General features: G+C 34.0%; 1 protein-coding gene across 1 annotated transcript; it reads right to left on the reverse strand.

The window, feature by feature from the left end:
• Window positions 1-7,955: 7,955 nt before the first annotated feature.
• LOC113688335 (indole-3-acetic acid-amido synthetase GH3.10-like) lies at window positions 7,956-12,060 on the reverse strand. Its single transcript, XM_027206138.2, has 4 exons — window positions 11,388-12,060; window positions 10,869-10,970; window positions 9,798-10,621; window positions 7,956-8,925 (listed from the first exon to the last, which is right to left on the reverse strand). The coding sequence occupies exons 1-4, from the start codon at window positions 11,687-11,689 to the stop codon at window positions 8,381-8,383; spliced, it is 1,773 nt and encodes a 590-aa protein (XP_027061939.1). The 5' UTR covers window positions 11,690-12,060; the 3' UTR covers window positions 7,956-8,380.
• Between the last annotated feature and the right edge of the window lie 2,745 nt (window positions 12,061-14,805).

Consider the following 14,805-nt stretch of genomic DNA (forward strand, 5'->3'; position numbering starts at 1 on the left):
AGGGATTGGGAAAGGGAGGAATTGATTTTGTAGAATGGATTGGGATTTATAGGATGAGGAACGGAGAATACTAAGGTTATTGAGGAAGTATAGTTTGGATTTATCGAAATGGAAGAATGTGATATATAGTTACTATCATCTAGGTTGGGCAGTTATGTTGTTCATTTCTATGTTTTTCTTGTTGCTGATAATGCCCTTTATTTTCTTTTGTTGTGAAGAAATGAAATTTAGGATCAAATTTGGCGAATCACAAGGCAAACATATAGTATGGTATTTTAGCGGACAATTGACAAGGGAATAAGCTGAACAGTGGCAGTTTTCTTTTCTCCATTCTTCTTGCACAAGAATCTTTAGATTTTCAAGTTAAAGACTAATCGTTTTGCTTGATTGCCTTTACAAAAGAAATAGGAAAAAGATGCAATCTTCATCTTTTTCGCATGCTAAAATGATGCAGTTATGAAGTAATGATCTGGTAGAAAGTTGGGATCCTTCTGACTGGAACATTTTACGGTGTTCCTAATGACGCAGGGGTCGGAAACTTCTATATGTCCTTGAATTATAATCCAGCCTCTAGATGTGGCCAAAGTACAAGAGAATATCATTCATCCGATCCACCTATTACAAAGCTCTTCTACTGAATCATAGTTTGATTATAACGTTGTATAATTTGATTATATTTGTGGTACTTTTTTTTGACCAATACTATGGTCTTCAAGAAGTGTATTTTAAACTAGTGTGTACCATTTTTACATATTAATGGAACAAATGCAGGTGCTTTTCAAATACTACAGTTGGGGTTGGAGGAAAGTACTATTTGAAATTCTTAATTTATTTCTGAAAAACTTAATTCAATTAGTATTTAGACACTACAAGTCAAGGCTCAGTCAAAGTTTTCCAAAGGGGCATTAAGCATATCTTAAAAAAAGGTTAGATATTTATGACGTCAAGGTTTTGATGCTTAATTAATGTTCTAGGCATCTAAATTGAATTTAATACCAAAAATACTTGACTTAAGTATACTCTCAGTCTCATTGACTTTGTAGCACTCTTAATATTCCTAACTAGGAAAGGGATTTTTCACGGACTGCAAGAAATTTCAATATCATGTTAATTTTCTTTACAACTTTTTCCTTGAACGTACATTCTTGTTGCTTACTGCTGTGACATTGATGAGCCATTAGTATCATCGCCAATGCAACCCTTAATTTTGTCTATTTTACACATGGATTTCCAATTACACATATCTAGATGTATGCAGATAACACAATTGATTAAATACTAAATACTATGAAATTCTTCTCGACTACTTTGTCAAGCAAATTGTGTTGGACGATTTTCAGCTAACTCATTAATGACATCGGCCTTGCGTTTTCTATCAAAAAAATATCAATTCACCGCTTCCTCGGCCAAAGGCAAAAAAATAAAAATAAAAAAGTATTGTGCTCATGTCAGAAAAGAAATATTCGATCAAAAACAGCATTTTTGTGAATGTGGATTAACATTGATGAGCCCAACAGACCATAATATCTCAAAACAGACGGAAGAGGCCATGTATGTTTGTATACGATGTCATTCTTATAGGGGTAAACAATCCAAATGTAACTAGGACGTTTTAGTTTAGAAAATTGGGCTGCAAAGCCAATCTGAGATTATTAAATCAACCAGAATTCTGATGCAGTGAATTCTACCAAACCAGAATAAATTGTATCTTTTTCTTTTACTAAATATCAGTCAAAAACCAAAACTCTAATAAATTAGTCGACTCATTTTGATTATATCAAATGCATAATGGCCTGTCAATATTTTCTGGGCTTCTTGACAAGGATTAGTTAACACTTTGAAGCTAGTTTTTCCAAACAGAAATTTCAGCTTTTAATTATATATATATATATATTTGTCCTAATATGTATAGTAAGTACTTTGCTCCACGCACCAAAAAAAAATGGCGATGTATAGTGTAAGTACTTTGCAAAAGTTCCATAAACACAAAAGCCGAGAAGTTTTAATTTTGGTACTTCTTACTAGATATTAATGGTGAATACAAATCAAATCAAGAAAATAAATGATTAAATTATAATAAATTTTTGCAATTTTGTCATGATCTGTATAAAAATAGAAACATGGGCAACAAAACAACTGGATGTTGCAGGCCAATTAGTGGCAATGCTTGGGCCAAACATTATTGTTTTGGAGGATGGAAATTTTTCGGCCTGTACTCTCTTTAGAGACTGGGTTGCCCGGCCCGTGTTGCTGTATATTGGTCTCTCATAAATGGTAACATTATTAATTTTAAGGCTCTTTCTTATCATGTATTTAAAGGCACAGAGCATTAAACAAAAAGTTTGGTTCACTATAAAAAAAAAAATTAAATTACCACTTTTCCAAAAAGTACATGCAATCTTGTGTAAAGAATTTACACACTTATGTAGCAAAAGTAACTCGAGAAAAAAAGGTAAGTCACTATAGCAAAGAAGAATAAAGATAAAAAAAAACTTTTGAAGATTTATATTGGAGTACTTAGGTTTTTTTTTTTTTTTGGGCGGATGGAGGATTTTGAGTACTTAGGTTGTTTTTTATTGTAGGGGGTTAGGGGGGGGGGGGTTGGTGTTTGAGGGGAAAAGACTACCAACCATGGAGACTAGTTAAGGTCGTAGGGATTGGAAGCCTAAAGTGATTGAAAAGACTGGTTTATGCCTAACAAAACAATGCCGGCTATTAATGTCTCCCAAAGCTTTCCTTGAATTGCAAGTGTTGGAGTTTCTGTGGCTTCCAAAATATCACCGACAGCAAAGTTGATAACCAGACAAATGGACCCCTTAGACCACCCATGCCCACCAGAGTCATGTTATACAGATGTGCGTTGTTCTCCATCACTGGGGCTTGAGAGAGAAACTCAAGAGGAATAAGACACCTACGGTTGAGAATTCATATTGTCAATTGCTTTTAATCTTCAGATAGTTTTGGAATGGTTTACTTGTAATAAAATTAAAATAAATAGCAAATTATGTAGAAAACATCAATGATTAGGAATTTAGGATAGGGTTTTGGTGGTTTGAGTTTATTTTACCTTTGAGGGGCAGGTTTGATTCCATGATCCAACGTGAAAGTCACTTTCTTTTGCATCAAATCCTTCATGCATGATAAATTTTTCTTTTCTTTTCTTTTCTTTTTTTCATTTTTGAAGTAGAAATCGACCTCGTCATCAGAAACTGTTTTTAACAGTGGAAGTACTGGTCCAGAATCTAATCATCGGATGCAAGAAATTCTTCACGAATTGGACTGATGAACGAAGCAGGTAATGCCTAGTGATGTTGGATGCATGCATGAAGATTAGTCAGATGGTTAGAATTTCGATAATCCATACATTTCGCAAGAGTTGATTACTAAGGATAGGATTTGAAATCTCAATGAACCATTCTAAAAAATTTTTTGCAAATAACTCAATATTTTTATGTACCCTAGTACTGTATATGTTTTAACTTGACTTTGGAACATTCTTCATACTTGTTAACTTTATCTGCTTTTTGGATCAAGAAACAGAACAAGGAAACCAAAAAAACAGTCAAAAAAAAAAAAGAAAACAGAAGTAGTAATTAGTAATAAGTTACTGGATACTACTGAAAGAAATTTCAAAAGGGTTCTACTGGATTTCCCCACAAGATGATGTAGCAGTAATTTTCTTGATATTATATGTGGTGGAAAAGGAAAACTGTCTAATTCTTTTTTCTTTTTGTTGCTATTTTTGCATGGTTAAGCTGCTACTACGTGGGCCATTTTCGTTTTTCCCGACGTCTTTTATTATGCTTCTCATAGGTCCATTTCCTCCAAGGAGCTGGGGCATGGGCGGTGGTCAAAAGGTGGCCATTTTTTCTTGAAATTTCAGTCGTTTCACAGTACAATTTTGTTGTTTCAAAGCAAAAAAAAAAAAAAAAAAAAAGCAAATTCAAAGAACCAAAGATCCAGAGTCATCCAAACAAACGACAATCTCCCCTTTAGAAGCACCTTAGAATAAAATTTTAGTGGATTTTTCTAATGGTTTTTTTTGGCCTAATTAATGATTTTACATCACTAATATTTCAAGGCAAAGAACACGTTTATCATAATTACCTTGATTAACATATTTCTGTCATGTAAGTAATGCTCAATGATCATTCGTAAACTTTTAGACACATTTGCAAAAAATTTGATTTAATAGCATTCAAATCATCTTGGATTAACTTGATGATTGAAATTTTTTTATGGGACCGACAAAAGTAGTATTCGGTACAAAATAGTCAGCAACTTAACTGTTGAGTCCAAGAAATCGACTGAGATATTGATGTCTGAAAAGATGGAGGTTTGAATGACTTTACTAATTAAACAGTTTAGTTAAAAGTAAAAAAAGAGAACCCGAACAAGAATAAAGGTTGAAAGAAAAGTTGCAGGTGGGAATACATAATAGAAAATGATACCCTGGTAGAAGCCGCAAAAGAAACAGTGGTCAACTAAGGTCGTGATTCATGTGTTTTTGATGGTCGTGATTCATGTGTTATGATTCAATCATTCTCTACTAGACATAAATAAATAATAGCAGGACAAAACCATTAATATCGGCCAACATATTGAACTTGTTTTCCGTTGCTTTAGATTTTACAAAATTTAATCATAAAAACTGATTATAAAGAATAATAATCATAATAGCAAAACCTACTCTTTGAGTGATTATAAATTTTAAATTTTTTTGGATGATCATTAAAAAATTTATAATCAGAATATAAAAGTAACCAAGAACATAAAAAAAATGATTATCCAAAATCAAAATTTATAATCAGTTAAAATAATTAACTGAGAACAACCCTATTATGCCACATTATTTAGAGTGCATTTTAGTTATTGGGTATTTATCCTCTTCGGTAACATCTATCAATTAATATTTGTCATATCAATCCCTTAATAATGATGTTTGAACGTCAAGAAAATTGAGTTTGTGTTGGGATCTAAACGCGTAACAAATGACTATTGAAATATCAAGTACATAACAATTTAATGACAAATAAACCACAAGCATGAAAGATAAATAACACACAAGTTTTAATGTGGTTCGGTTCCATCATTGAACTTATATTCACGGAGAGAAACCCGTTCTTTATTATGAGAGTAAAATCCTATACAATAATACAATTTGAACCTAAGTTCAACCCTTGTATACCATCTTTCATCTCTCAAAAACCTTCTCTCACCCCATGTGTAAGGTTACATGTCATTCTTATGTGTTTCTTGTGTACCACTTTATAATCTGCCAACCCAGTTATTTATAGAGAATATTATTTGACCAAAAATCAAATAACAACAGGAAACTAATGTTAATTCCTATACTTATACAGAATAGGAAATAGGTTCTAAATCCTAAACAAAATAGGAAATTTCTTGGCTACTACTTCAAATAATTAAAACTAATAAGTAAACTAAAAAAAATTAAAAGAAATCTGACTAAAAAAAATTAAGCCAATTTCCTAACAGTTTGTTTTATCAATGTTTAGATTTTATTACTCAAATTTCTCAGCACAGATAAGACTTCCTACCAAAAGGTCATATATTAAGATGCCACAGCTACATATAAAGGCTATTTCCGCACGTAGCAACATTCTCACCATCTTTGCTTCTAGCATAAGCACAGTTTGAGCTATAGCTACCTGGAGAAATTTTCTTTATTCTGTTTTTCTTCAAATTCTTCATCTCTGACAAAGAAATTAAGTCCTAGACAATATATGTTTTTCAATTGTATTAACTTTTGGAAATAAGGTTTTATGTAGATTTAGTAAACCACAAAGCATGAAATGCTTGTATTTTTTTAATGTATAGAACTACCATAAATGCAGTAAAATTTTTTTTTTCTTTCTATCTTAAATCAAGCAGCAACTTTTCTTTCTTGCAAATGTTGTTATAACCATTTGGTGTTCCAGCATCTTTGAATCTTTGTCAATTTTTAGTAACTACAAATTCCTTTGGTTCGAATCCTGCACCCTTTAATGCATATCTCAAGCGAATTTTTTAAATTATTCATGCATGCATACAAGTCCAAACTTGTGGCTTTTGTGAATATGACGGTTTCTTTTGTCAAATCTGGCTATTCTTGTAGCTCTTCGACTCTGTATTTCAAATGCTGACAAAAATAATTTTCAAAATCATCACAAATTGGACCAAAAGTACAAGTGGATAATGATTTTGTCACCGACGAAAAGATATCACCACCAATCCAATTACTAGCTGAATGTGCTTTCCCATTTTGGACCCTCACAAGTTTCAGTTCAAATCAATCATATAAATCTAACAAGCGGGTGCAAATTTTTACCTAAGTTTTGGTATAATCTTGATTTTTGCATAAATTTAGTCATATAAGTCTTACACTAAAATTGTACTACTTCTACATCAAATGTTGTTATAAGAGTTACAGAGTCTCAACTTGTGACAGTGCTTTCAAGATCTTGTCCTTATTTGCAGTGAAGGAGACTCTTGATTCTGTTGGCTTTCTCCTTTATTTGCGACAGCTTAAATCTTAATTTCTTAATATGAACTGATTGGAATCTACTATTAAACTTTTACTGGAAAAAGTTGATCATCATTATGTTAGGGTCGGAAAGTTGATTATCCATGTCTCAACAATTGTCTTTTGTGCAAATAGTGCTTATAATGTCTAAGGTGTTATACATGCATGGCACTTTTTTTTTTTTTGGACTAATCAACTTTCGTCGTGGTTGATTTAAATTACAAGTACGAATATTAATAATTACAAAGAGTAAAGTCATGATACAACTGTTAGACTTTTACTTTATGGGTTCGTACTTTTTCTTCATCTCTCTTGTTCCCTACATGAAACCTTTTGACAATGAAAGATAACCAGGAATGCCCTTCCCACGTAAAGATTTTTTTTTTTTTTTTTTGATAAACATTTCATCATTCATTGCATCAGCATTAATGGCAAAAATGACATGAACCATACACAAAGACAAACAGATCTGAAGAACACTATAGATCTTAAAAGATCGAGTTAATATTACACTGTGAAACTCAAAATATACTTAAAAGATAAAACATTTATTGTCTCGTGATCATTTGTGTATGTTTTCAATAGCATCGCTTGCTTTCTCCCAGATCCATTAATAAACTGATTCAAGTGCAAATGTTAATGTGAGATCCGACGAGATACAGCTAAGAAATCTCAATTTGAAAATTAAATATGAGAAAACTTAAATCAATAAAAGAAATATAAAACTAACAAAACTCGCACGAGAAATCCCTAAGAGAGGAAGAAACTCTCACTAAAAATCCCTAGAAGAAAAGAAACTCTTACTAGGAAACTCTAGAAGAGACTTTATTTCCAATACACAAAAATAACCAAAAAAAAAAAAAAAAAAAGATAGACATGGAAGGGAGGGAGACCAAGGGACGGAGTTTTGCTTTGCGTAAAGATAGTTTTGGGTTTAGCTTTTAATCTAATGTAGTTTTCATTGCAATGGTTGGTTTAATGACCTAGGATATGGTGGTCATGCACAGATTCAAGAACTCTTTCATATTTGAACAAGGTTGATCTAATGCATACTTTTTATATTTTTCTTGATTATCTTGCCAATAATTCTTTTTGGTTTTCTGGCCCTTGAGTTCTCTTTCCTTTTTGGAGTACATAAATAAACTTATACTTCAAATCACATAGACAATTTCTCTAGATTTTCTTAGGCAACATTGCAAGGCAATAATCCAAATAATAGTTTATTAGAGCTCATACACTTTGTAATAAACCTTCTTTCACGGTAGATGATATTATGCTTGTCTATGTGCTATCTTAAACATACACCAATTGTATCTGTAACAGCAATTCTGAAAATTGCTAAGAGGAATCAAATTCAAAGTAGTGATCTGGCGTTAAGAGAATCAGGCAAAACTGAAAAGAGCGGAAAAAAAAAAAAATGCACAGTAAATTTGAAAGTGAGTAATGTCTTGACAAGCTTTCTAATTCCAAGTGAACACGCATTTACCTACTGACCAAAAAGAGCTGGTGGTACAATCATGCTTCCATAGGTTGCTCCATTTCTCCTGGATGATCAGTTTGTCCGTATTAAAATCTTCAACTTTTATTGTCCGTATTAAAATCTTCAACTTTTAAAAATAAAAGTTGAAGATTTTAATGCGGACAAACTGATCATCCAGGAAAATCTACAACTTTTAAAATCTGATTTTTTTTTTTTTAAATCTTCAACTTTTATTACTATCAGTTTCTCCAATGTCTAGATTTTTTAATCACTAATAACCACATCAGTGAATCTGATCCAGCTAATTCCCTAGATATGAAAACAGTAACGAAAAGCTTGGCTGGAAATAAACAGTTGCAAATCTGTGTAGTACGTCATAATTCTTGTCCGTATGCTGTGCTGCGAAACCTTTTAATTGTGCAGGCGTCAAGAATTTTAAGCAGGACTTGGTTGCTAGTGCACCTAGGGGTCTTAAATTGGCTCAATGCTGCTCCATTTCTGATGAAATGTTCTAAAATCTTCTTGAAAGTACCCTTCTCCACAATGCAGAGCTCTAGAGGGCCAATGGAATTTGTTCTTCGGGAGACAACATATCCGTGGTCGACAAAAGAGGCATCCATTTCGCGACAACATTCTCTTAGGACCCTTTCTTCAACTTCTCCATTGATTTCCCAGTATATTACATAATGGCCTGGTTGCTTTGCTACATCAGCATGGCTTGTGAAGTCCACTAGCTCAGCTTTTGACTTGCTAAGTGCTTGAGAACCCCTTTCCACCACTAATTGAAGATCTTTTTCGGTATTCTTGTCAATGTTCACTGTTAATATTAACTTTCTCCTGCATATAAAGTTCAGCTTGGGGATCTTTTTGTGGAAACCAGCCACTTCTACCACATCTCCTAACCTATACCGGTATAGCCCTGCAAGATAGATAAGAGGTAGGGGAGAGTGTTAATAAGGAACCATAAGCCCAGGGAGTTTTTCAGTAAAAAAATTTCCCATCTCTTTTGCAAGTCTAATGATTGAGAATATGAAGCCAGAAATATAATTGACCAGGTAAGAGAAAGTGAGAAACCCTAATGCCATATAATTTGAATATAATCATCCCTTTGGAGATAAGGTGCAAATGTCATGTAACGTGTCGAAAGCAATAATGGACAGGCAAATTCCATGAGATAAAGGAAGATCAACTCAACTACACTTGATTTGGGCAAATGACAAAGGACAAGTATCTAGACTTGAGAGAGACAAATGCATTTGCACCATAACTTTAGTTGTAATCATCATAATATTTTCATTTTCATTTCACTCGGTTGTCTAGTGTCGTATCACTTCCAATTTTCTTTAAGACAACTGTTAATAAACATAAAGATTTAGATTCTTCAAAGATCTGGTGTTTTTTGACGTCCTAGACAGTCCATGTTTCTGGTCAACTGGATAATATCAGCGTCTTGGAGAAACAAGTTCACAAATATATACTGGTACTAGCATGGTAATATCAAACACGTCTCCATGCTTCATGGTTTAAATTAAGAGATGGGACAGTTTACTTTTCTACTCATAAATTGAATGGCTATGGAGAAATTTTGTGGATCATGATATTTTTACTATATGCGGTGATGGAGCTAAAAGATCACAAGAGGATTAATGAGTCACTTTCAGGACCCATAATGAAAATTGAAGGCGGCCCCGAAAGACCTGCGTCAATTCCAAGGAGCCATACTTAGCAATTTTGTTCCCTAAATAGTAGGTAATGCAAATCAAAGTTTAACTTTTACCGTCATTTACTGACCTGTGAAAGTGGTTAAAACAATCTCATATTCTTGCCCCAGCTTGACTTGAGAGAGTGGTACTGGATCCTCTTCTATAAAGTCATCTGTGTTTGAATTTGCGTTCTGTTGGTTTTGGCTATGAAGAGGTATGAATTCAAAGTAAGAAAAAGTGGGCATAACGGCAAAGGTAACTTTCTCTGGAGGAGAAGAAGGATTCACATTTACTCCAATCCAGCTCTCTGTGGACCCATAATCAGCACTCACAAGAGGCAAGTTTCCAGCATAATGCCTTAACTTTCTCAAATACGGTTGCATTGATCCTGTCATAATGGAATAGACATACTTAGCATTTGGCCACAACTTTGGGATCATGCAAAACCAATCCTTCACCTCCAATTCCTCACAAGTTGATGCAATCCTCGAGGCCAGACAAGGATTTGGCGAAATGATATCCAAGACGGCATTTCTCACCTTTGTTATCGTGATTCTTGAGCTCAAACTTCCTTCTCTTATGTCATCACATATCTCCCTCCACAACTCTTCAAATGATCTGAAAGCTTGCACTATGCTATAAGCAAATGTTGAGGTAATGAATTCAACTTCATCGCGAAAATGAAGTCCAAGAAGGAGGTGACAGTAGGTGGATTGATTGTAATCTCCACTTGAAATCACTGCTTCAGGGCTACAAGTAAATGATTTTGTCTGCTCCTGTTTGATCTTGAACTCCTCACTAGCATAGTAGTGTGTGGTGGCTGTGCCAACTGTTAATCCACCTTTTGTTTTGAACTGCTTGCTGCCGTAAATCAACTCAAGAATTCTTCCTCCTTCCCTTATTGGATAGATCCTACGGCCACCGTGTTAAGCCAAAAAAGGGATGAGAAGTAACAAAAGTAATTATGGATTGTATCTACGTATGGTCCTAAGTCTAGGTAAGGGAAAATTCTAAGTTGATTTAATATTATGCTCTACTTCATGGTAAAGGAAGAATTCTAGGATTCCATGATTCTATGTTTGGGATAATGGAATAACTAGAGGAATTCCAAACGGAATATTGCTCTATGTTTGTTTTTGAGAGTGAGAGAGAGAGATACCTTGATCTATAAGCTGCTGCCAACTTGAAAACCTGAAGAGTAGTCTTTGAACTATGCTTTGTGAATGGTACAAACTTCTGTCGTCCCTCGGTTGTTCCAGAGCTGGTTAGTTTTCATAGTCCATCGAAGTAATAGTTGGCCAAAGTGAAAACAAATGAGAAAAACTTTTTGTTGAATAGTATTGAGTGGTAGGTGGTGATTTTCTTTCAATTTATCTGAAAGATACATTTTTTTTTAGTTTCTCGATACCAATAATTGGTATAGATTTGTTGTCTTCTTGCAAGTTCAAGTTGAACTGTTTCTCAATTAATTATTCAGCAACGCCGGATGGGAAAGAAGAGAAAGAAGATGGGAAACATGAAGCCATCAATTTCTAATGTTTCGAAACTGTACTTTATTGTGTAATCATTCGATTGCATGTCGAAAACAATCAAGAAGGAAAAGAAAGGGATGATCAAGAAATCAAGTAAGAAAGGTCAACCTCAGAGATGATAAAGAAATCAAGTAAGAAAGCTCTACCTCAACGAGAGATTTGTGATTGCTTCTTGAGTGAGTAGAGGCGCTTCGTCTCCATCAGCAATTCTCTGAATATAAGGTTCTAAATCAGCATGGGAAGCAAGAGGAACCAAAGAGGTAAAAAGGGATTCCAATGCATTTTCTTCCATTTCTTGAATGTTGATGTCCCGAAACCATTTCTTGAGATACTCAACTCCATAATTCAGCCGAAGAATTTGGCTGAGTGTTTGAGTCTGAACTGAATCTGCGGTTTCAGCTACTTCATCAAACCAACCGATGATATCACTCCCTCCATTTCTCTCCATTTAGGCTGATGATGTTGCAGCTATCATGCAGCAATATTGCTCAATCTTATAAGCAACAAAAATGCAATAGTTGTTAGTGGAAGTTATCTTTTTCTCTGCCAATTCAAGTTAAGCGAGGAAAAAAAAACCACAATAGGTGCCCTGTGCCCACATGAATACTGAAAGATCCTCTTGGTATCTTGTCCTTGATCTTGTCCTCTATCAAAAAGCTCAACAAGTCTAACAAAATCTTCAAACACAATTTGTACGACTGCTTGTAGACCACAGGGCTTCTTTTTATCGGATTTATTGTATGAAAGAGAGAGACAGTGTGTATGATTCGAGTGAGATTCTTTGGCAATGGATGGAGACGAATGAGCGCGGGACCAAAAACCATTATTATTTTTGACAGCTAGACTTTACCTTCATTTCCCTCCCTTTCCTACCTTAAATGCTAACGTTACAGTGGACTAGGTTCTGACCATAAAAAGGTATATAGTATGATATTCTTTTCATGTCCTGGTGCTTTATGGTAAGATGATGCAACTACTAGGTGAACTTCAGACATGCAATTAAGCAATTCATGGTATATCCTTGCTGAGTATGACAAGTTGGTTAATGATCAAATAGTTCGTAAACTGAGAAAGTTTTCTGAACTCATCTTTGTTCGTTTAGAGATTAGACTAATTGGACTAAATTAATTTGAGGTTGCACCAATTAAAGTCTCTCTTATTACACAAGTGATATGGGCTGAGATGTAATAAACTATAGATGAAAAAGAAAAAACATACACATGTAACTCTGATGTAAAGTCTAAAGATCTTACTTTGAACGTTACTTCCATAATAATCATAACTCCGAAGCTCTACGGTATGAGTAGGCCAGCTTGAAATTTAAGAGTAGGCCAGCTTGAAATTTTGCAGCAAGACAAGAGGAAGTAAAAAAAAAGAAAAAAGTTTCTTTGAAGGTGGCTGATCTTGACTCTTGAGTTCTATTTTACTGTTCTAGTGCAATTATCTGAGCATTTTGGGGCAAATCTTGCTCGGGCCCTGCAAACCGAGGTGTTTCTTCCATATTATATCACTAGGAAACAGGATAGACTTCGAACTTTATCCTTTTTGACACAATGCTACAAAAGTACGATTTTGGAAGCACAGGAATATGGGATTCCATTAAGGACTTTTCCAAAATTCAATACTTCACAAGGAAGTAGACATATTATTCCTCTGGAAACTAGCTCAAAATCTTGGGTAAAACTTTACTGGGATTACAGGATTACTTTTCATGCCATGATATTATTTTGAACTGGCATCATAAATCCAAAAAATAGAAGAGGAAATGGAACAGCATATGTATGGTGACTGATTGTGTACAGGTTCAAGATAAGTGCACATTTACTAAGGAGATTTGTTGATATTTTGGTTACATGTTGCATAACCAGAATTATTTCTGTTGATAACATTTTGCCAAATGATCCTTGTTAAGATTTTAACTGTTCTCCAATTGATAGTTAAGTAATTAATCATGGAAATTATCCGTTCTCATGACAAATTAATCAGAATGAGAGGAAGCCTTAATTAAAGAAGAGGATTCATAAGACATGTACCATTATTTGCTCAAAACATGAGAGGTGAAATTTACAAGACCTTCATTCTCTTTCATTTCTGAAAAAAAATTCTGTCATAGACATTGTGGGTTTAACTTACTGACATGAACTTGGCCTAACACAAACCTCAAACCTCACAAAACTGTTAAAGACATGACTGAAGAGCCATGAGGTATCATTTTCACCATTATAATCTAAGGAGATGTCATGATTGAAGAGCGCAAGAGAACAGCAGGATTTTGAGCATTCACCATTAATATATCATCAAGAACCTTCAGAAGGTGGTCCTTTTGATGAAGTACCAACTCATCACACAGTGTTTAGATTTTTTGAGGCCAACTTGATGCTTGTGAGTACACAACTAAAGGGTTTAGTAAGTGCTAATATATATATATAAAGAAAAATGCTGTGTCAATTTAATTTATGGCAGAAAAAATTATAAGTACCTATATTGTGATGATGGGGAATATCCAGTCCTTATACTCCTTGCCATTCCCTTTCTCCCATCTTCATCATTCTTTAACCTTGATTTAGATATTCAAGCCAAGTAATGTGACACCCAAGCGTTGAGGCTACTGTACACGGTAAAATTTAGTTCTACACCTAAACTTGTGCGTCTCCATCTTTGAATTCGCACTATTATAAAAGTGTACCGATATCCGAACAAGATGTTGATTTTGGATGAAAAAGCCAAAATTCACCTAGTCTGGAAGCTTTTGAATCCTAATAACAATCCTTGCCAACCAAAAAAAATTTTAATATGAGGCCAGGTGCAGCGTACAATCAAGAAAATAAAGGGGGATGATATTATCATGGTAACTGACCATGATGGGAATGATATTGTCTTAATTGCCTAATATGTTTAGTCTACGAAAAGAAATAACAAGAAAATCTATAGATTGAAAGCATAACGATAACTTACCATAATCTTTTCTATAAAGAAAGTATTAAGTGTCTCTGTTTTTTTTTTTTTTGCTTGGTTATGAATGAATGTTTCGTATTTTACCATAAAGAATGTAGTATCATATTTCACGTGTGTTGCTGTCCTTTTTGCTTGACAAAGCAGTATTCGATGAATTATGCTTGAAAAATGCATCAATAACATCAATTCGACGTGGAGAGAGAGAGAGAGAGAGAGATTATGGTTGATTTCTATTTTAGAATTGGCATTTGAGTGATGTTGCAAAAATACCATTTGACTGATTCATGTGTGAGTAAATTAGACCCGCCATTATTTTTAAGGTAACTGTCAATCGCACATCACTTTTTTATGATGTCACTCTCACTACTATCATTTGTATCATATGGTTTTCATTTATCAGACTTTATGATAAAAAAAAATGGAGTGTGAATAATATTTTTCATTTTTAATTACTATTTTAAAGGATAAATGTTATTGGCACTCCATTAAAAAAGCATAACTACTTTGGCTGGAGATCTTAAGAAGTTGGTTGTATTCCCTCAAAAAAAAGAAGAAAAAGAAGAAGAACAAAAAGGCTCTGCCTGTTGATGTCCTTGTATAGATAGATAT

This window comes from Coffea arabica, chromosome 5e (assembly GCF_036785885.1).
Source record: "Coffea arabica cultivar ET-39 chromosome 5e, Coffea Arabica ET-39 HiFi, whole genome shotgun sequence".
Taxonomy (NCBI): Eukaryota; Viridiplantae; Streptophyta; class Magnoliopsida; order Gentianales; family Rubiaceae; genus Coffea; species Coffea arabica.